At 39.0% G+C, this 21,773-nt stretch overlaps 1 protein-coding gene and 1 long non-coding RNA gene across 6 annotated transcripts in view; one reads left to right on the top strand and one right to left on the bottom strand.

Annotated features, from left to right (window-relative positions):
- Nucleotides 1-501: 501 nt before the first annotated feature.
- LOC117520395 lies at nt 502-1,885 on the top strand. Its single transcript, XR_004563632.1, has 2 exons — nt 502-1,501; nt 1,552-1,885. It is a non-coding gene; the product is annotated as an uncharacterized LOC117520395 (long non-coding RNA).
- sytl4 (synaptotagmin-like 4) overlaps nt 1,574-21,773 on the bottom strand; it is a 37,531-nt gene continuing 17,331 nt past the window's right edge. For 4 of the 5 annotated variants that reach the window (XM_034181743.1, XM_034181740.1, XM_034181741.1 and 1 more), the window contains 11 exons: nt 20,503-20,593; nt 20,336-20,426; nt 20,151-20,239; nt 17,875-17,961; nt 17,276-17,454; nt 14,751-14,853; nt 11,207-11,365; nt 3,848-3,950; nt 3,665-3,773; nt 2,186-2,394; nt 1,574-1,774 (listed from right to left, as the gene is read on the bottom strand). In XM_034181743.1, coding sequence (XP_034037634.1) covers nt 1,623-1,774; nt 2,186-2,394; nt 3,665-3,773; nt 3,848-3,950; nt 11,207-11,365; nt 14,751-14,853; nt 17,276-17,454; nt 17,875-17,961; nt 20,151-20,239; nt 20,336-20,426; nt 20,503-20,593 — 1,372 coding nt within the window. In that variant the 3' untranslated portion in view covers nt 1,574-1,622. The remainder of the gene's footprint in view (nt 1,775-2,185; nt 2,395-3,664; nt 3,774-3,847; nt 3,951-11,206; nt 11,366-14,750; nt 14,854-17,275; nt 17,455-17,874; nt 17,962-20,150; nt 20,240-20,335; nt 20,427-20,502; nt 20,594-21,773) is intronic. The other variant, XM_034181745.1, reaches the window with a different exon arrangement.

A 21,773-nucleotide genomic window follows, 5' to 3' on the forward strand; every position in this document is an offset into this window, starting at 1 on the left:
TCACCTTGCCCAATGCAGATTCGAGATTCATCACTGAATATGACTTTCATCCAGTCATCCACAGTCCACAATTGCTTTTCCTTAGCCCATTGTAACCTTGTTTTTTTCTGTTTAGGTGTTAATGATGGCTTTCGTTTAGCTTTTCTGTAGGGATGAAAATTTACAGGGTGATTACATAATTTTTTCCTCAGAATTGAGTAATTCCATATTTGTTTCCTCTGCTTGGTCTAAAAAAGTAACCGTTACTGACTGCCACAATCTTTTTTCTTGATTTCTTATAGTGTTTCTTAAAGCCAGAAAGTTGCCATTTGAAATGACTTTAGTTTTGTGTCATGTCTGTGATCTGCTTTTTTTCTACAAAATTAAACAACTGAATGAACATCCTCTGAGGCCGGTGATTCCATAATTTTTGCCAGGGGTTGTAATAGCCCAATTTCATAGCCTTATATATAGCGCTTTTCCATCTGCATCAGACACTCAAAGCGTTTTACAATAGTGCCTCACATTCACCCCAATGTTGGGGTGAGGCCATACAAGGCGCTCACTACACACCAGGAGCAACTAGAGGATTAAAGACCTTGCCTAATAGTCAGCCCCTATGTGGCTGACTATTGAAAATTCAAGTGGCCAAATCTGTTTTTCCAAAGAGTAACGTCTAAGGAGAATTTGCGCCGAATTTGGTGCCTCCAATCACCATTTGTAGGATTGTTTCAGTTATCTGCTGCACAGTCTGACTTCATGCTTGGTTTGTCAATCAGTCAATCAAAAATCAATAATTGCCACAAAAAGACAACTGGGAAGCTTTTTCTCAAGTTGAAACAAATATTGGATTTTGTCCATTTTTAATTCAGCTTAAAGAATAAACAAGAAAATGGCAAACATGACCGATTACATGAGTCAGAAATGGGGGTGAAGCGACACTTGTCTACATGTAGATATGCAAATACACAATATTTGCAAAGATGGTTTATATATAAATAATCTTTACATAGAAAACTGCCATAGAATCAGTTTAGATTAAAAACACAATGTGTGTGAGTGTGGTGGTCAAATTGTTTGTGCACTTGCTTCAAAACAAAAAGGTTCCCAGTTAAGACGATCTGTGCCCAAATCAACGTGCAGATATCAGATCTGCTGCGGCGATGCCGATCACAAAGGGAGCAAAAAACAGCTATTACATTGTAATGAACAGTTTCTGCAAAGATCAGAGTGGAATACACAATTATAAAATCAAAAGTTACACCATTTTTGTTTAAGTGCTATGTGACTTAACAGCAAAAATATAAATGTTTAAGAGCAAAAACAAATGGTCAAAGTAATAAAACCAGAGTATGTTGTTGCACCGTTATGGAACATTTTCAGCAGTAACTCTGCTTAAACACTCCAAAAGTGCTTTACTATATAGCGTAGACAGACTACAAGTGAATATTGGTGTCGTAAAGGAAAGTGGGTCCTCAGTGGGCCAATCAAACATCTGCTTAACAGAAAATCATCTGTAGATGTGTTTCATTTTTAAGAAACAAACTTGTCACTTGATATAGTTGCAAACAGAATTAATCCACAGTCATATTTCAGAGCTTCTTGTCATTTCGATGTCAGTTTTTTTTTTCCCCGCAGGGCGTTCACTCCTCCTTCGTTACCCTGCCCATAGAGGAACGCAGTGGAAGGCTGCCCTCTGCCCACGAGTCAGGGTACTGCATCATCTTCTGCCACAGACTGACCTCTTCTCCTACAGAGTCCAACTGCACTTCCTCTTTTCCTACATTTACAGTGCCTGGAGAGGTGACAATCACAAATTAAAATTAGTGCTTCTGTGGAAATGTGACAACGCTAACTGTACCTTGGAAAATAAATAAATAAATAAACATAAGTTTGATGTTTGACCACAAAATAGTTATCGTGTACATTTCTTTGCAGACAGACATATTAACGCAAATGTCATTTTATGTTTCTACCTGCATGTGCTTGCGCACACACAAACAATAATAATAAAAAATGCACAAACAAAATTTTGCTAGGAAAACGTGAAACAAAACTACTGGAATGACGAACTGAGACACAGCACTTCCTGTGAAATCTGGACGGACGAGTGAGGCGTCGCTATGACATCAGGTCAGCGGATCAGATAAGCTAAAAATGACGAAGTAAATAAAACGGGATTTTAGCTTAAATTTTGGTGACTTACCTTTGCCAGAGCTGAGGCGAACCCCTCCCAGGAATTCATTGCTCAGCATGACTTCTCGGTCCCAGACAGTTAACTCCAAACACATCTTGTCCAGCTCGTCCAGGGTCAGGCTCTTGTAGACAAACGTGTGGTCGTAGTGAGGGTTCAGATTCTTCTTCAACACGGGAGTCTTCCTCTTTGTGGCCTTGGCCTTCCCTGGTAACAAATACCTGGCAGCACCACAAACATGCAGCGAGGACGCAACACACACATATGAATTAATTTATTCAGCGCACACAGACACACACATACACACTCCAAAACAACGACAAAAAAACCCCAACTTACAACGAAGAAAGAAAATGGATTACAGTGCATCCGTGTGCCTGAAAGGGTACAGGCAGAAGCAAAGCTTATTAACGCCTACCCCTTTAACCAAAAATAAAATTATCTAGTACAAAAGGAGTGGGGGGGAAGTAAAAAACCCATCTATTCTCACTCCCATTTTCAACCACTTCAAATTCTTCAGCTTAAAAGGACACAATCTGAATGCTACCGAACAAATTTACATTTACAATTGGCAACACACAAAACTCAACCTTCTTCAGCAGATACATATCTTGAAAACATCATGTTTTTATATTTATTTTTAAATCGATTGATATTTGGACATCGTTTGAGTTAATCGGTCAGGTTATTCCATATTCTGGGGCCACACATGGAGACACAGAAACCTTTCCTGGTCATTCGAGCTTCAGCTATTTTAAAATGATACAAGCCCTGTAAATCATATTTTCCCTCTCTCTTAGTAAAATATTCTTGAATTCTAAATGGTACTTGTTTATTTTTCACTTTGTACATTAATTGAACAGTCTTCAACAAAAATCATATGATGTAGTTTTAATATTTGAGATTTAATGAACAATGGGTTAATGTGGTCTCAATAACCTGCATGTTGAATTGTTCTTAATGTTCTTTTTTGAGGAATGAATAATGGTTGTACTGTAGTTTTATAATTATTGCCCCAAACGTCAGCACAGTAAGTCAGGTAGGGTCAAATCAATGCACAATAGAAAGTATGAAGTGCTCTGCAATCAAGAACATGCTTTGCTTTATTTAATACTGCAATACTCTTTGATACCTTCTTTTGAACATGTTGAATATGAGCTTTCCAATTAAATTTTTAATCAATAATGACACCTAAAAACTTATTTTCTTTGACACATTCTATGTTCACCCCTTGTATATTTAACTGTATTTGTGTCTTTTATAATTTCCAAACAACATTAATTTAGTTTGACAAATTTAATGATAATTTGTTGATATCAAACCATCTCTTTAACTTTATCATTTCAGTTCCTAAATCAGATAACAATTGTTGCAGATTTTCTCCTGAGCAAAACAGGTTTGTGTCATCTGCAAAGAGAACTGCTTTAATATAATTATATAGTATAACATATAATTAAACTCATTATTAAAAGTGAACAGTTTGTCACTGACCCTTTGACAAAGGAATCCGTTGTCCCTCCCACTTTCATTGGCATTAGATTCTTAGCCTCTTTAATGAGGACATGTAGTTCCCCGCCTTCTTGGGTTGGCGTCTTCTTGCCTGGCGAGGTGACGCACAGAGAGGTTCAAATAAAATGGCCACAGAGCTGTGTAGTTTGCTCATCCTAGTCGTACCTTTGATTTTGTCAGCTGTTGGTGTTTTAGGTGTGATGTACTTCAGTGAGATCACCAGCTCCCCTTTGTACTGAGCAAACGCTGTAGCCGGGGCAGAAGACGCCTGTTTTTAAAAAGACACAAATCAATTTCAATTTCAGTTTATTTTCAGTAATATAGCGCCAAATCACAACAAAATTGCCTCAAGGCGCTTCACACAAAATATAATTGTAAAATTAGGTTGTATATTGCTGTTGACGCAGGAGTGAAACTTTTCTGGAAATTCCCCACGTTTGGAACATACCAGTACTTATACCTGACAGTGTGATGTGATCATGGTGGGTTTGTAACTACGGTTAGCAGTAGCTTACACGATCATGCTAACAGCAATTAGCATAATGTGAGGTTAGCATTTTCGTTGAAACAACCTGCCAGTCAAATGTGCCATGTCAACAGAAAGATGTCTGGCATAAGTAGAAAAATGTACCCCGGAAATACGCTCAATTCCAGAAAACGTCCTTCACTACTGCATTTTCATTTACTCGTTTGAAGGTTTGCAACAAACTGATATGCAAGATTAACGTACACAAAATGAAGGAGGGGGCCACTAGTCCTATAATCTCTTTATATGATTTGATAGTGTACATTACAACCCCAAACTGATTTTAAAGTTCACAAATAAATGTAATACTTTCAAATGGCTAACAAAGCAGATCCAGTTTTGTTCAATTTACAAAAATAAAATGGTAATATGATTCTGTTGATATACACCATTAATCACCTTTAATTGTACTGTTGTCTATAAATCTGTTGAATTGAAAATCAACAAATGGCAATTCACAATAATTATTTTTTAATTAATTTTTAAAATTTTAATTATTTTTAATAATTTTTTTTAATTCTCACACTTTTGCAACATTACTTAACGTACTTTAGTGCCACATATAGCCGACCATAAATGTAAAAACAACTTCAACATGCTCTCCTTAATACTAGGACTAGTGGGAAGTTCCCCAAAAGGGAAGCTACAGCAGTTACAGGGGGCACTGAAAGTTGAGCGCTCCTCTAATCTGTCCCCCATTAAAATGCAAAACAAACCTTTGATAGAAACGGCAAAAAAAAAAAAAAAAAAACACAAGGAAGATCAGCGTGAACTCTGGGAAAACGTCTTGAAAAGGATTTTCTTTTTTTTTTTGGTCAGACTTTTACCAGAGCATTTTAATGAGGTCTTTCCGGGATACTAGGTGATTTCTGGATTTAGAGAACGTGCCCAGTGGCACAGACTGACAACATTTGGTCACTCAGAAACTGAGCCATCTTTTGCAACAAAGTGCCAGGAAGGGATTTAAGAGACTGTTAAAACAATCAGGTTTCAACGTCTGGGCAGTCGATGTGTTACAAATGCTTCCGACGTGACCAGCAAATCAAATGCAGAACCTACATTGATCAGGGGCCTGTACTACGAAGCGGGGTTACTGGCTTATCAGGGTAACTTCGGGAGTTAAGTTAAGTAACTTCCCGGTTAACCCGTACTACGAAAGGTGGATAGGTTTCAATCGAGGTATGCTGCCATGGTAACTTACGCTGTGCGCCAAACCTGCTCCGAGCAGGTTATGTTCTCGGTTAGCTTAACCACTCCCTTTATAAGTACCGTCCATCCACCTGCAATCACTCCGAAGACAATGCCGGCCTACCTGAATGATCCGTTTGATATTGGAGCACAAATTGTGAGGGGCTCTCTCTCTGCAGGGCGAGGGCATTTAAAGACCTCAGGAATCTGCTGACATACCCGGACGATATTCTCTATGAAAGATATAGATTCTCAGCCGAGGAAATTCGTTATCTTTTTCAGCTGATCGGGCCAGAAGTCTGTAACATCACCCATCGTACACTGTAAGAAAAGACTGTTTTTACAGGAAAACGCTGGCAGCTGCGGTCACCAGGGAATTCCTGTAAAAAAATACAGCAGATAAATGTACAAAAAAAGAGAGCTCTTGTTTGCAGATTTAACAGTTCTTTTAATGTGAGTCAGCCGTGGTTCATTCACTGTAAATCCATATACATATTATGTCTGTAATGTTATCTACTGTGCTGCTGTATGTTTTACAGGAATTCCCTGGTAACCACAGCTGCCAGCGTTTTCCTGTTAAAAACAAGTCATTTTTTACAGTGTAGCAATGCCCCGACGATCGAACAGATAATGTGCCTTGTGCCTATTGTGCCAGTGGACAATTTATGTTTTCCATTGGTGATGCTGAACATCTGAGCAAGAATACTGTATGTCGTATGATTCGCAAGGTAGTACTTGCTCTATCTAAACTGTTGGATGCATTTGTCGTTTTCCCTGGCCATTTATCCGCAATGCAAATCAAAGAAGGGTTTTATGCAAGCACGGGCAATTGCTAATATCAAAATAGGTCTAATGCATGTCCATTAATTAGGCGAAGTGGGGCTTATCAAGCTATGAATATAAACCTACCGTTCTGAAGGATAATGTGTGGAGAAAAGATTAGAGTTGTTTTGCCCCTGTCTTAAAGTAACCCTAATGATGTACTTGTTATTATTACACTAATTGCACGAATTTGTTTTTGTAGCCACTAACGACTGGGAGTGAAGCATGCTGGGGTCATTCTGAACTGGGAGTGAAGAGCTGGATGTTTTTGAACTTTCAGATGCCTGTTGATTAAAGGAATTATGTGCGCCAGGGAGTTTGAGATGGCCACTCACCCTCCCTTCGCGCACACACTAGAAAAGAGGGGGCAGAGCCATGCTCCGATAGAGTCTGCTGCGGGTTACGTACGAACGCCCAGCCGGTTGACAAGCGCACTCTGCCGAAGGTGTTGGCTCTCCACCTTAAAGGCGTCACGGTAAGAGAGAAAGAGATATTTTATGCGCTGCAACCACTTGTGTTTGATGTAACTGCTTTTGTGGGGAATAAATATACGCCTGTTTGTTCTAGCAAAATGCAGTCTGTGTGATCATTTCTGTGTGCCGATCTGACCGAACCTTGTTTCAAAACAGATGTTATATTTCATCTTCACCTGCTGCCAGGTGCATTTGGCACTGCTATTGCATCTGAAATATTGACAGGATTAGGAATAGCAATCATACAGTCAAGGTAGCCTATTTAGGAAACATTAAATTAACCTAACATTTATTAGTAGGCCTATGCCCACTTCTGAATCGTGTTGCATCTGGACTTAAATAATGAAAGGAGGTCATTTTTTTTAAATTTTTTTTTTACACATATTAGACATTCCACAGGTTAATCAACTGTAACAGATTTGGAGAACAATTGAATTGTACGTACGCATTTACCCGATCAGCAATATGTTGCCAACAAGCCTGCCTTGCTTTATTGGCAGACGATGTGTTCGATTTCCCCCTTAACATTAATTTAAATTCCTCGTAGCTCCACATAATAATTGTGTATTCTTCTTCGGTAAAGTAAGGTGACCGTGCCATCATTGAAAAATGGTGACGTGCTGCAACCTGCCCCTTTTATGTGAATGCGCACAAACTCCAAATAGGTTAACACAGGTTCAATAAATCAACATCTTATTCAGCGTCGTAGTACCGATTAACACCTCTTGAGGAGACCAGGTTTTGTCAACCCCGGTTTAAGAGGTTGACCCTGGGTTACATCTGAGTAAGTTAACCCCGCTTCGTAGTACAGGCCCCAGGTCTCCACAGTGGAACCCCATCGGTACTGGATGTTATAGATATTGGAATTTTATATCTTACAATAAAATCAACAGTTTTGGTAAAGATTTCCACAGTTTTGGTCATTAAAGCCACAATGTGCAGGATGTAGTGCCATCTAGTGGTGAGATGACAGAATGCCTTATACAGTCGGTCACGCTATAGTTTTCCTTTCGCGATTTCACTTCTTTGGCAACACGAATTCACATTGTAGCTTTAAAGAGTAGCTTATTTTCCAGTTGAATAACATTTTATACACACCATGTTAATCAGCTTGTAACTGTCCAACAACGTTCCAGAATTACTTCTAAACATAATGTTTTTGTACTGCTGCCCCCCTATTTTGTGTATTAACTAAAATGCAAAAATGTGAGCATATTCAAGTCAAATATCTGTTCATCTGTACTGATGGACACTTTATTCCTGCATCTTGAGTTATAATTTGAGAGCCATCAGCCTAGTGGAAAAGCTGAGGCATGTATTTCCAATTTGGGTAAACACAAAAACAAATGTTCTCATCTTGTATGTCTTCAATTAAAAAGGCACATGAGGATAAACTGATTAAAATTTGGTGAACTTTGATGCAGCAGATCAATCTAAAACATTTTTTTTTTTGCTTATGTCATATTCTGTAGACCTGCCAGCCACCTGCAGAGTGGTTTATAACAATTAGGAGCATGTGAGGTTGAATTTACATGAAGCTTATCTGCTATCTGCTGTTTTAATTAACTCAAATGAAAAACACCCAAGTTAATGGTATTTGTTCTCAGCCACAATCAAGGTTTTCCAGCATCACTTGGGGGTTCGTTAGATTTCCTGTAGTCAATCTAATAAAGAGTCAGGGTTAAACGGTGCTCTATGAAGGGGAAATATTTATTTCAGTTACCATTACACAAACAGAGTTGTGTCACAGTCAGCTACATAGTATTGATTAATTTACTATCGTGTATTGTAGTTCATCATATCTCTCTGTCATCATCATCTTAAGACAGTCAACCCTAGAATTGTCATTTAAGGATTTTTGGCAAAGGTCAAGGTCATTGAGGTCAAAAGTCAATTTAGATTTTCTGTCAGATGTCCACCAAACTTGGCAGACCCATGTTGGATGGTTCTGGGGTTGCCAAGATGAGAACAAATTTACCAAAGGTCAATCATTGGGTCAAACGTCAAAAGTTACTGCCCCCCTCCCCAACAATACCACTCCTGGCACACATATGTAGGTGGGATCCAGAACTGCCTAGTAAGGTCAAATTTGCCAGTCCATCATTCACTGGTGTCAAAGGCATACTGGGCCTGTCTATTTCCTGGCCAACTCCTTCCAAGTCCTTTTGCAGATTTCTAACAAACCTGGTAGAAAATATGCTGCATTTCTTACACTTTTTAAAAAATGTTACAGCCTTATTGCAAAATGGATGAAATGTATTTCCCCCCACTCAGAAATCTACACAGAATACCCCATAATGGCAACGTGAAAAAGCTTTTATTTTTATTTTTAGGTTTTTGCAATATTTTATATATATAAATAAAGCACGTACGCAAGTATTCACAGCCTTTCCCATGGAGCTCAAAATTGAGCTCAGGTGCATCCTGTTTCCACTGATCATCCTTGAGATGTTTCTACAGTTTATTAGGAGTCCACCTGGGGTAAATTCAGTTGATTGGAAAATGATTTGAAAAGGCACACACCTGTCTACATATATGGTCCCACAGTTAACAGTGCAGGTCAGAGCACAAACCAAGCATGAAGTCAGATGGTGCACCAGATAACAATCCTACAAATGGTGATAGAAGCACCACATTCAGCACAAATTCTCTTTAGACGTTACTCTTTCATGTCTAAGGAGTATTTGTGCTGAATTTGGTGGTCCATCACCATTTGTAGGACTCCTCTGTAAATATTCTTTTATCTGTTGCACCACCAGGACTCGTCCTAGAGCTGGCTGCCAGGGGGAGAGAAGGACCTTAGTCAGGGAGGTGAACAAGAGCTCCCATACACTTGGAACATAGCAGCCTGCCTGGAGTTTACCAAAAGGCACCTGAAGGACTCTCACACCATGAGAAACAAAATTCTCTGGTCTGATGAGTCAAAGATTGAACTCATTGGTGTGAATGCCAGGCATCATGTTTGGAGGAAACCAGGCACCATCTCTACAGTGAAGCATGGTGGTGGCAGCATCATGCTGTGGGGATGTTTTTCAGCAGCAGGAACTGATAGACTAGTCAGGATTGAGGGAAAATGAATGCAGCAAAGTACAGAGACATCCTGGATGAAAACCTGCCTCAGAGCTCTCTTGACCTCAGACTGGGGTGACGGTTCATCTTTCAGCAGGACAATGACCCCAAGCACCACTGATGGGAATAACACTGTTAAAATAAACATTATTAATGGCGTTTTTTTTCAGTAACTGGTAATCTAACCAATTACTGTTTCCATCTTTACAACGCTGTTATGATTACTGACAGTAAAATGTGGTGTGTCAGTGTTACTATAATTAAGATCACTGAAGCAGTTTCCATTTGCTCTCTCAGCAGAGCAGCAAAAGTTTTTTTTCTTTTCTTTACAGGGATTCATATTGTGGTACAATAAATATAAAAAAAAAAAATCTTGTGTTTGATTTTTCTACTGTATAAACATATTAATGACAATATCTATAATAATATTACGTTTTATGGGTGTCTTGTCTCTCATTGTTGCACAGCAACATTAAAATAGTGCAGATTAGTGTACAACATTAACTGTTAATAGAATAAATTCAGTGTACATTTTATATAACTGAATATTTAATATTCAGTTTTATTATACATAATGGAACACAGTTATATTTAATGTTCCAATAAGGGGTGGGGGTGTCCAAATTTACTGACACTATTGAACATTATTAACAAAGTATCAATAGCTTTCCCTAGTAACTAATTATTACTTTTATAATGCTGTAATTGTTATTTTTGAGGAGATAACTAGTAACTATAAGTAATAAATTTTTAAAAGGTAATGTGTCAAACATTACTAAGCAAACAGCCAAGATATCAAAGGAGTGGCTTCAGGACAACTCTTACAGTGTGCTTGAGTGGCCCAGCTAGAGTTCAGACCTGAATCTGATTGAACATCTCTGGAGAGATCTGAAAATGGCTGTGCACCGACGCTCCCCATCCAACCTGATGGAGCTTGAGAGGTGCTGCAAAGAGGAATGGGCAAAAGTGCCCAAAGATAGGTGCACCAAGCTTGTGGCATCATATTCAAGAAGACTTGAGGCTGTAATTGCTGCAAAAGGTGCATCAACAAAGTATTGACCAAAGAGTGAGAATACTTATGTACATGTGATTTCTTAGTTTTTTATTTTTAATACATTTTCAAAAAGTATTTTTTTCATGTTGTCATTATGGGCTATTGTGAACAGAATTTTGAGGGGGAAAAATGTTTATTCCATTTTGGAATAAGGCTGTAACAAAAAAAGTGGGGAAAAAAATGAATATTGTGAATACTTTCCAAATGCATTGCATGTCAATGAAGGCTGAACCCATAAACTGCCTTCAAGGACTGATTTTGGCAAAAGGACAAGAAATTTGATTTTTCAGCCCGTTGGACCAAAGTGGCACACACTTGAGTGGATTCCAGATCTGCCTTGGCATGTCCCACCTGAGGTCATCCATATGGGTGAATGTCAAGGTTTGATCTACCTTTGCCAGAGGCAGACGTTCCTCCTGGTCGGAGTCGAGGTCTCTGCTGTCCAGAGGGATCTCCACCTCTCCCAAAAAAGCATTGCGGCTGATGTGACTATGATGCCAGACTGATAGCAAGAGGGATCGGGTGAAGAGCTGAGAGCGGCTGATGGAGTACTGGTGGATGAGAACAAAAGGAGATGATCGAGAAGGCCCATTACAAAATCACTTCAGTTTACTTAAACGCCGCCAAGTCATAATGAAAGGCATTCTCAGGGCACAAGTAAGACCTAGACCTTAGCCACCTCATGTGCAAACACATTGGTGACAGTGGAACTCTTGTGTATTTTGTTTATAGAATGAAAGCTCAAGCAGACCAGACACAGTGGGGTAACCATCTGCTTTTACCATACTACACAAGACTGGCAGAGCATGCAATGACATAAATGTTTCAGCTAGACAACCATTCATACTCCAAACTTTAGTTATGGCTTATTACTCAACAAAAATATAAATGCAACACTTTTGGTTTTGCTCCCATTTTGTATGAGATGAACTCAAAGATCTAAAACTTTTTCCACATACACAATATCACCATTTCCCTCAAATATTGTTCACAAACCAGTCTAAATCTGTGATAGTGAGCACTTCTCCTTTGCTGAGATAATCCATCCCACCTCACAGGTGTGCCATATCAAGATGCTGATTAGACACCATGATTAGTGCACAGGTGTGCCTTAGACTGCCCACAATAAAAGGCCACTCTGAAAGGTGCAGTTTTGTTTTATTGGGGGGGATACCAGTCAGTATCTGGTGTGACCACCATTTGCCTCATGCAGTGCAACATATCTCATTCGCATAGAGTTGATCAGGTTGTCAGTTGTGGCCTGTGGAATGTTGGTCCACTCCTCTTCAATGGCTGTGCGAAGTTGCGACGACGAACTGGAGTCAGGTCGAGACCCCGATGAGGACGACGAGCATGCAGATGAGCTTCCCTGAGACGGTTTCTGACAGTTTGTGCAGAAATTCTTTGGTTATGCAAACCGATTGTTTCAGCAGCTGTCCGAGTGGCTGGTCTCAGACGATCTTGGAGGTGAACATGCTGGATGTGGAGGTCCTGGGCTGGTGTGGTTACACATGGTCTGCGGTTGTGAGGCTGGTTGGATGTACTGCCAAATTCTCTGAAACGCCTTTGGAGACGGCTTATGGTAGAGAAATGAACATTCAATACACGAGCAACAGCTCTGGTTGACATTCCTGCTGTCAGCATGCCAACTGCACGCTCCCTCAAATCTTGCGACATCTGTGGCATTGTGCTGTGTGATAAAACTGCACCTTTCAGAGTGGCCTTTTATTGTGGGCAGTCTAAGGCACACCTATGCACTAATCATGGTGTCTAATCAGCATCTTGATATGGCACACCTGTGAGGTGGGATGGATTATCTCAGCAAAGGAGAAGTGCTCACTATCACAGATTTAGACTGGTTTGTGAACAATATTTGAGGGAAATGGTGATATTGTGTATGTGGAAAAAGTTTTAGATCTTTGAGTTCATCTCATACAAAATGGGAGCAAAACCAAAAGTGTTGCGTTTATATTTTTGTTGAGTATAGTTATGGCCAATTTCCTTTATATTCGTTTGGTAAATTGTTTTGTCAATTGTGTTGGTAGCATGGCTTAAGCAGAGGGTCACCCCTTTGAGTCTGTTCTGCTTGAGGTTTCTTCCTCAAAACATCAGAGGGAGTTTTTTCCCTTACCACTGTTGCCTATGTGCTTTGCTCTGAGGTTTGGTAAGGTTAGACCTTACTTGTGTGAAGCGCTTTGAGGCAACTTTGTTGTGATTTGGTGCTATATAAATGAAATAAATTCAAATGGTCACCTATCTATAGGGACTTGAAAGAAGAGATACTCATTCTAAGGTGGGTGCTGTTGCCAGGTTGGGGACAATTAAGCATTGTCAAAATTTTAAAAGCCTTCAGTCATATTGAGATAGATATTAAGACATTATATATCTGATCATAGGGATTGCAAAAAGGTATAGTTTTGACCATCTGTGACTTTTGGAGACAAAAGGTCAATATCAGTTTGTACAGAAGTCAAAGGTCAAAGTTGCTCCAATTTTGATTAAAAAAGTTAAACTATTGGTTAAGCTAATAGGAATAATAAATGTAATAGTTTCGACTGTGAATGCTTCTCTAAAGTAATAGACAAGCTCATCATTCATTGGATTGTATGCCATATGTTACCATGTATAAGTAAGCATAGCAGATGGTGTAAACTATTCCTTTTTAGAACCATATTTACACAACTAATAATTTGCATCTTTTTAACCAATTTTCACTTTTAGCCTCTTTTTCAAACTGAAATTTACCCCAACACCATTCAGTCATAGATAGTCCAAACTACCAAAATACCCTTTTGGAATCTTTATCACACAAATAGCGTGCTATACTTCTCAATATGATTGGAATGGTTTTAAATGTTTACCCCTGTGTAATCCTTCATTGACAGCAATGGCTATTATACATAACTAATAATTTGCGATACATACCTAGTAAATTATGGGTGATAGGTTTTTAACCACCCTAGGTGGTTGTGACATGTCCACTTTCAGGGGTCTGTTCCAAAGCCCATCTGTCAGTGAATGTATTGATCCCTGTGAAGGCTCTCAGTTGTCCAGGTGGTTTCCATAGTAGAGAAGCTTGAATCTTTGACTGGACTGGGTTGCTTGACGCAAGGACATTTCACTTCAAATCACAGAAGCTTCCTCAGCTAAAATTCTTGCTATGGTAGTCTGACTTCCGTCTTGACTCTTGTAGAGAAGAATAAAAGTATTAAACCTAACCAAACCCGTCCTACCGAGAGGCAGACTGCTATTGGCTAGTGACTAAACAATTGCTCTAATTAGCACCTATTGTGCTCTAGTTAGCATCCTCCTAATGACAGGGTAGCTGTCCCTCCTAATGATGGGACTGACGCTTCTCCTGATGATGTGAATGACTCGTTACCATGAACAAAAGATTTCTGTTATTCTTCTCTACAAGAGTCAAGACGGAAGTCAGACTACCAGAGCAAGAATTTTAGCTGAGGAAGCTTCAGCAATTTGAAGCGAAATGTCCTTGCGTCAAGCAACCCAGTCCAATTGAAGATTCAAGCTTCTCTACGATTTGACAGTCACTGAGATGGCACATTGCCCATAGTTTAGGTCCATCTCCAGCCTTCCCTCAAGTATTGAAATAATATGAAGGGAAGTCAATAAACTCAACAGAGCAGAACAATAATTTTGAACAAATGTGTTTGTTCAGCCAACTTCCTTTTCTTCAGCTGTGTTTGCTGCTCTATTTAAGATGGCTTTCTATACTGGAGTCCAGCAGCAGAGTCAATATTTGTCAACACTGTTCTTATCTTTAATGTCAATATCAGTCTTTAAGGTTTCTGGAGGTGTGGTCATGACCTGGGGCAAGTAAAGCGCAAGGTCGATTTATCAGGGAGTATCATTAAGTCAATAGTATTGGGTCAACATTTGCGGTACAGTGTAGGCAACTAACTTATAAACCATCACCTTCAGAGTTTCATTGTAGACTGGGTTGACTGTGTGCCTCTTGGTGTTAGTCTTCCTTTTGCTCTGGCGAGATTTGTCTGGGAGAAGGTAACATTTAACGTAACTGGAAAGAGGGGGGAAAAAAAGAGGAGAAACAAAAGCGAACGTCAACTGATGCAATTCCCCATCATCTGGAAACATCTGCTATATTTTTAGACAACTGGTCATCAAGCCACTGTAGATCAGTGGGTAAAGTTTGCAGCCTACTGGTTAAAGTTTTTGTGGGCAATTAAAGTGATATCAATATGCAGAGTGTTTTATTAACTGCAATATCAGCTTTTGCTAATATGGGATACAGTTAAATAACTGTTCAAACAGCATTTTCTGCAGGATCTATATATATATATATATATAAACTATTCCCATGAATAGATAAATTAGTCCATCACCTCCAGTTTGTAAAATTACTCAAATTGTCACGTGTTGTTATTACCTTGTAACTCACCAAGTTAAAAAAAAAGGGCATATAATGAAGACAAACTCTAAAATGTGGAGAGCTTTGATTTTATCAGATCATTCCACAAACCAGCTTTGTTTTACTTGTATAAAACATCCCATAGATGTGCCTTCCACCTGCTGGAAATTTGGTGGATGATGGATTGTTGATTTAGAGTAGGTGTGGTTTTCACAGAGACTTTACGCACAGAAATGTCCTAAATTTGAGAAGTAAAACAATTACAAAACGATATGATCACGCCTCCACACAACCCTGCAGAAAAGATTTTGTATGAATTTAGTATGGTCAAGCGAGGTACGATGTAAACAGGGTTCCAGAGAGATTCTGCACCAGAATTTATTAATCAGAGATATAACCTCTTACATTCTGATTATTTAACAATGGTTAGTGTCTGAATCTTCAGTAAGATGTCCATACTAACACACAATCCTGCAGAAATAATTTTGTATGAATGTAGCAGAAGCAGAACCTTCATTCTCTCACCCACCTCTTTCCTGGAGACCACCTGTCCTCCATGTTTGCTACATACACTGCTCATTAATTAAGTCAGGTCTGCACGGCCAATCAAGAGCTAGAAGAACACCAGACTTTACTACTGTATTTTCTGGAGTATAAGACACAGGACCTCCCAAACTAATGAAAAACACACAACTCATGAAAAATCATGTATTCATTAACAACAACAAAAGTTCATATAGTAATAAAATAATAAAAGTACACTAAAACAGTGTACAAAAACTCCAAACTAAAGAAGTGAATAACCCCCCCCCACAGACAGAAAAACATTTTTTATTGCAAGTTTTCAAACACTGTGGCCTAGCAGTCCATCCACCTGACATTTTTTGTCCAAAACTGCATCAAATAAATACGTTGCCCACATTTATTTCTCAATCTTACTTATTTTTGGAATTTATGAGTCCTTATGTTAAGTAAAAGCACAGACTGTGATGTGCAAATGCGCTAGTAAGTTCTTGTTCTTTGTTAAACTCGCCCCCAGGGAAATGCTGTGTTATAAAGAGGATTCCACATACAGTAAAAAAATAAATAAATAAATAAATTCTACCAGTACTTACCTATACTTTTCTTCCCACTTCACAATGCATTTATTTATTTATTTATTTTTGCCTAATAGTTAAAGAGATATGACATAAAGGATTAAGGATGCAACACTAAAATGTTATTTATGTGCTTGCTGTTTGAAGTGTATAGAAGTTGTTGTAAGTGCTCCCTTATTTGTGAGACGGGATGACTTAATAGCACCTGCACACGCCAAGTGGGTGCGTCTTAGGCTGAAATATGTAGCTACTGTAGAAAGAAATCATTTCAGATCTCAATTTTGATAACAGCGAGTGGATTTCTACATGCATTCTGAGGGTGTTTAACATGAAAGGCTAGCCATATTTATCTCTACAAGACATAACTTTGCACAATAGGATCATTTAAATGTTAGAAGTGTGACATTCGATTTCTGGCCAGTCAAAACCAAATTGCTTGTGGTACATTAAGTCTGTGCAAACAGGAGCCTCTTATCTGCTCTGATGAGATTTATATCAGCATCTCTCAGGGCTGTGCATGAACAAACATGTTTTAATGCCACATTGATTATGTCATAGCCCCCAAAAAAGAAGATCTAAATGTTGGGAACATGAGGACTGTTGATCATTCTGCTGTTTTTACAAGTTGACTGGGAAGAAGTTTGGATTGGATTGCTATTTAAAGTTCATGTGGGACTGTTTGGAACCTCTTGACCTAAAAGGACCAGTGACGCACACCAAAATGCAAGTCCCTTTTCCCTTATTTCTAAATTAATAAAATATTAAACGACAAGGATCTGTTTTAGGTGTTATACAAGTATAAAACAAATCCTGATTTTTTTTTTTGCATTCATGCAATGGAAAGAATATTTCATAAGATAAAAGTTGGAATGTTCCATTGAATGAGGTGCACTGTGTTGGTTTTCTTTTCATTTCCTCTGCTGAAACCTGACCTTTGTGCAGAGTGTGAATAAATGAAAGCAGTAAATATTTACGGGTTGGAAATGTGGCGCATTGTGTCACCGTCAGCCAGGCCTTGGCACTGCTTGATGAAGACGTGAAGGCTCTGGGTGTGCTCATCATACTTCAGCGAGAAGACAATGTCGCCGCTTACGTCCACACTGTCGTAATCTCCTGCTTCACTGTAAATACTCATCATACTGCCCAGCGCGCTCTGCGGAAACAAACACGACCCAAATCATCAGCAAGCTTCATCTTAAGGAAAACCACTTAGATCACAGCCAAGCATTAGTTATTTGGAGTATGGCCATGCAGCCATGCATCTAAAGAATTACTACTGCATGCGGAGCCCAGCTTTGAAAACGCCTTCACGACGGCAACAAGAAGCAGCACAGGCGAGTGAGTCGGAGGCAAAGCAAAAAAAGTGGCAGGATGTTTCTGTGGTCCTCTAAAGTCCACAGCTTAGCTTCCCTCAGGCTTCAGATGCTGCAAAAGCTATTTTTTTTAGGTGAATGTCATGCTTCTTAATGTGGTGGCGGATATCCTGAAGTAAGAGATGCTCGTGGAGATTAGATAGCGAGTTGCGTTCTGAGAGAGAGAGAGACAACTCGCAGAGAGAAATGAAGATCAATACCTTTGAGCTATGCAGAGTGGAGGAGCTGGAAGCCAGCTTTGTTTTATGAATTTTTACCAAACTGTCAATGTCTTCCTCTTCATCCTCCTGCAGCATCATTGAAGAAAAGGGAGGGGGGGGGGGGGGGATTTTAAATAGCAACGGAATATATCATCTCATTGTAATCACACTTGACCATGACAACTGTTCATTATAAAGTACAGCTTGCAGGATTGCTTAAAGAAACCTGTGAGTATGAAAAGCAATGGAATGTCTCCACTATTTATGCCACTTTCCAGCACAACAGATCATCATCATGCCGATGAAGCCCATGCTGCAAAATTATTAAAAGGAAATGAGTAACAATAACAACAACAACTCCTCTTTGTAATTGTCTTGACAACTGTCCAGAAGACGGTCACTGACAGGGTTAGCCACAGAAGGCTTGTTTGCTGTTCAAGGCATATTAATGGAAAGTTGGCTGTATGGGTAAAGTGTGGATTGAAAAGATGCACAAGCAACAGGGATGACAGAGCACCAGCCTTGAGAAGATTGTCAAATTTGAAGAACCTACACAAGGAGTGGACTTAAGCTGGAGTCAGTGCATCAAAAGCCATCACACAGACATACGTGTCCTACTGTCCCATTCCTCATATCAAGCCACCCCTGAACCAAAGACAGTCAGGAGTGTCTTACCTGGGCTGAGGATAATAATCAGTGATGCAAAATTCTCTATTCAGGTGAAAGTAAAACTTGCATTTCATTTACAAATAAAGGTCCCTGTTGACTGGAGGAAGCCTGGAGAAGCACAAGTCCAATTCCAAGTGCAGTGTGAAGCTTCCACAGTCAGAGAGGATTTGGGGTACCATGTTATCTGCTGATGTTGGTCCACTGTGTTTTGTCAACCTCAAAGTCAGTACAGCCATCTACCAGGAGGTTTTGGAGCACAGGGTGCTGCCATCTGCTGACAACCTTTATGGAGATGCTGATTTCCTTGTCCACCATGATGTGGCACGTGACCACAGTGCCAAAACTACTAGTAACTGGTTTGCTGACCATGGTGTTAGTGTACTTGACTAGCCAACTAAACAACTTGACCCAAACCCCACAGAGAATCTATAGGGTTTGGGTCAAGAAGAAGATGAGAAACATCAGACCAAACAATACCACAACAAAATAACTGGAAAAAAAAAATAAAAAATTGAACTTTCCATGATATTTTATCTTTTTTAGATGCACCTGCATAGTGCACATTGTAGCACAACATTTTATTTTATATTATATATTTTCTGGTCTTCGTCTGTGGGTCAACAGACATTGTTTGTTATAACACCAATTATCAAGCCACACACATTCAAAACAAAAGACAAGAGCATTTTTTGTTGATGTACTTTCACAGACATTTGCTGATAATCATTCAATAATAATAATTAAAAAAAACCCACAGCACTATTATGAATTACAGGAAAACAAAGGAAATGATGCATTATTAACCATGTTAAGTGATTATACATTTTACCAGTATTCATTTATTAACATGAGATATTCAGCATCTCATTTTAAAAAGTTTTTTTTGTGACAAATTTAATTAAACTGTTTAAACTGATAATACTAAATATTAAAACGTTGTAATACAACCGACTGCATCAGTATACACCTTCTTTAATAGCTCAACTAAATCATCACTTTTGTAGCCACATTGATCAAAAGAAATCTCTGGTGAACTTAATTACAATTCCAGGAATACCTCTTTGGAATAAAAACAAAACAAAACAAAAAAAGCCCTCACATACCCCAACACAATAATAAGAAATGCAGTTTGGCAATATATAGCACACATACATAGATTATATATATATATATATATATATATATATATATATATATATATATATATATATATATATATATATATATATATATATATATATATATACATACACACACACACACACACACACACACACACACACACACACACACACACACACACACGTGCTAGATTGGATATAGTCCATCCCCTCAAGGTTTTAAACACGATTAAAAAAAATAATAATAAAAATAAAAATGCTGTAATCTTGTAATTCACCAAAATAAAACTGGTACATAATGAAGACAGCCTGATTAAATTTTGGTATGCACATGATCAATACAAACAGCAAGTCTATTTTGCCTATACGATTTATACCTGCATGCCACCTGCTGGACAAGTGTGGGATTGTTGCAGTGAATAATTTTAAAAATCACGGACACAGTGGAAAACAGGAGCAGCGGTGGCTGAAGTTGTGTGCGTTTACCTGAATAACAAGACCTGGCACAGAGTGTCTCCTGTTCTCCAGAGAGTTCTCCGATTTGTCATCACGGAGGTCCAGCAGCGAGGCGTGCTCTGTTACAAACGGACAAACCAGAAACTCAGGTGAAACACACACACACACACACACAGAGTTTGAATTTCTTGTAAAAGGGGTAACACAATGCTCACCGGCAGGCTTTGGGGTTCGTCTGACACTCTTTTTGAACATTCGCTCAACGTCTAACTCCGGGCTCGGAGTTTCTATTCTCACTTCAGGGATCTAATAGGACACAGACAGGGAGGTGAGGTCATGCTGTAGGTCACCACAGGGGGACATGAGATCAATGCTCACTTACAGAGCTGATGTCAGAGATCGAGTTGTAGCGGCCGTCACTGCCCGCTTTGAGTGGGACGGTCAGACTGGATGGAACTGTACCTTCCATTCGCCTAAATGACAGCATAAAGTACATTTAACTGCACGTACAAGGAAACAGGTTTTTAATTACAGTTACACCATGCAATATTCCACATCAGGTCGTGGTGAAAACAAGTCTGTGCAACACTGTGACGTGAACTCAGAATGTTTGGAGCTTTTGTCCAAAAACACTGAACATTATGTATTATTTTGTTGAAGACAATGTGGGCTAGTCCACAGATGTTTATGATAAACTTAAGGACAGTTCGAGAACATTTTCAACTCACAGGCCCTGAGGTTATAAGAGCCATTTGCAGACAAAAAAACCAAAACAAAACATGATGTTCAGATCATAATCAGTACTAAAAATTAGTATTGGATTAGATACTCTTAAATGTCACCAGGATTCAGAGACAGCCAGCCACAACATTACAGTTGGTAATAAGAATGAAAGGTGGCCAAAGAAAAAAAGTCACAAAGCCGTGTTAAATATGAAAAGATTATACTGTCTTGTTTAAGTGTCATTTGGTGTTGAAGTCGTGACTTCAAAGTTTGCCAACAGCCTCATACTAATGCTCCGTTCAAGACGACTTGCAAACCCAAGTTAGAAACATCCAAAAACTGCTTTCAGTTGATGAACTCTGAAGACAATAAAGATGCACGCTGTAACATTTGGCTTTGTTGTCTTTACAAGGAACACATAGATAAGGGTGCCCTGATGAAGGCCAATATGGCCGCAACATGTAGGACCATGTGTTATAGTTAGTTTACCTTTAAATAAATAAAAATACATTGCCTTTTTTTTTTAAATGAATATACATTTCCTTAACAGACTGCCTTTGGTATTTTTCTTGTTGGCATCCTCTTTACACCCACAACAAAAGAGCACCTGTTGAAAGGCTCCTACTCACCCCTGCCCTTTCTCCCCCCTTCTCCCTGTCACATTGAGGCTTTTCAGGTTTCAAATCCCGCAAAACCTCGGAGAGGTCGCTGCGAGATCTCAGTAACATTGAGAACTGCATCGATACGCTCTGATCACACTTCACTTTAACCGCTGCACACGGACAACACAATTAACATCGCAACATAAAACTATTTTTATATTGTGCCTAAAACTCTTGTGAATATATTCTCTGGGTTTATAGACATTGTTATTGTGTTTGTTTTATGTAAACATGCGAGAATCACAGGCTGTCTCTCCGTTATTTTCAA

Source organism: Thalassophryne amazonica, chromosome 11, assembly GCF_902500255.1.
Source record: "Thalassophryne amazonica chromosome 11, fThaAma1.1, whole genome shotgun sequence".
NCBI lineage: Eukaryota > Metazoa > Chordata > Actinopteri > Batrachoidiformes > Batrachoididae > Thalassophryne > Thalassophryne amazonica.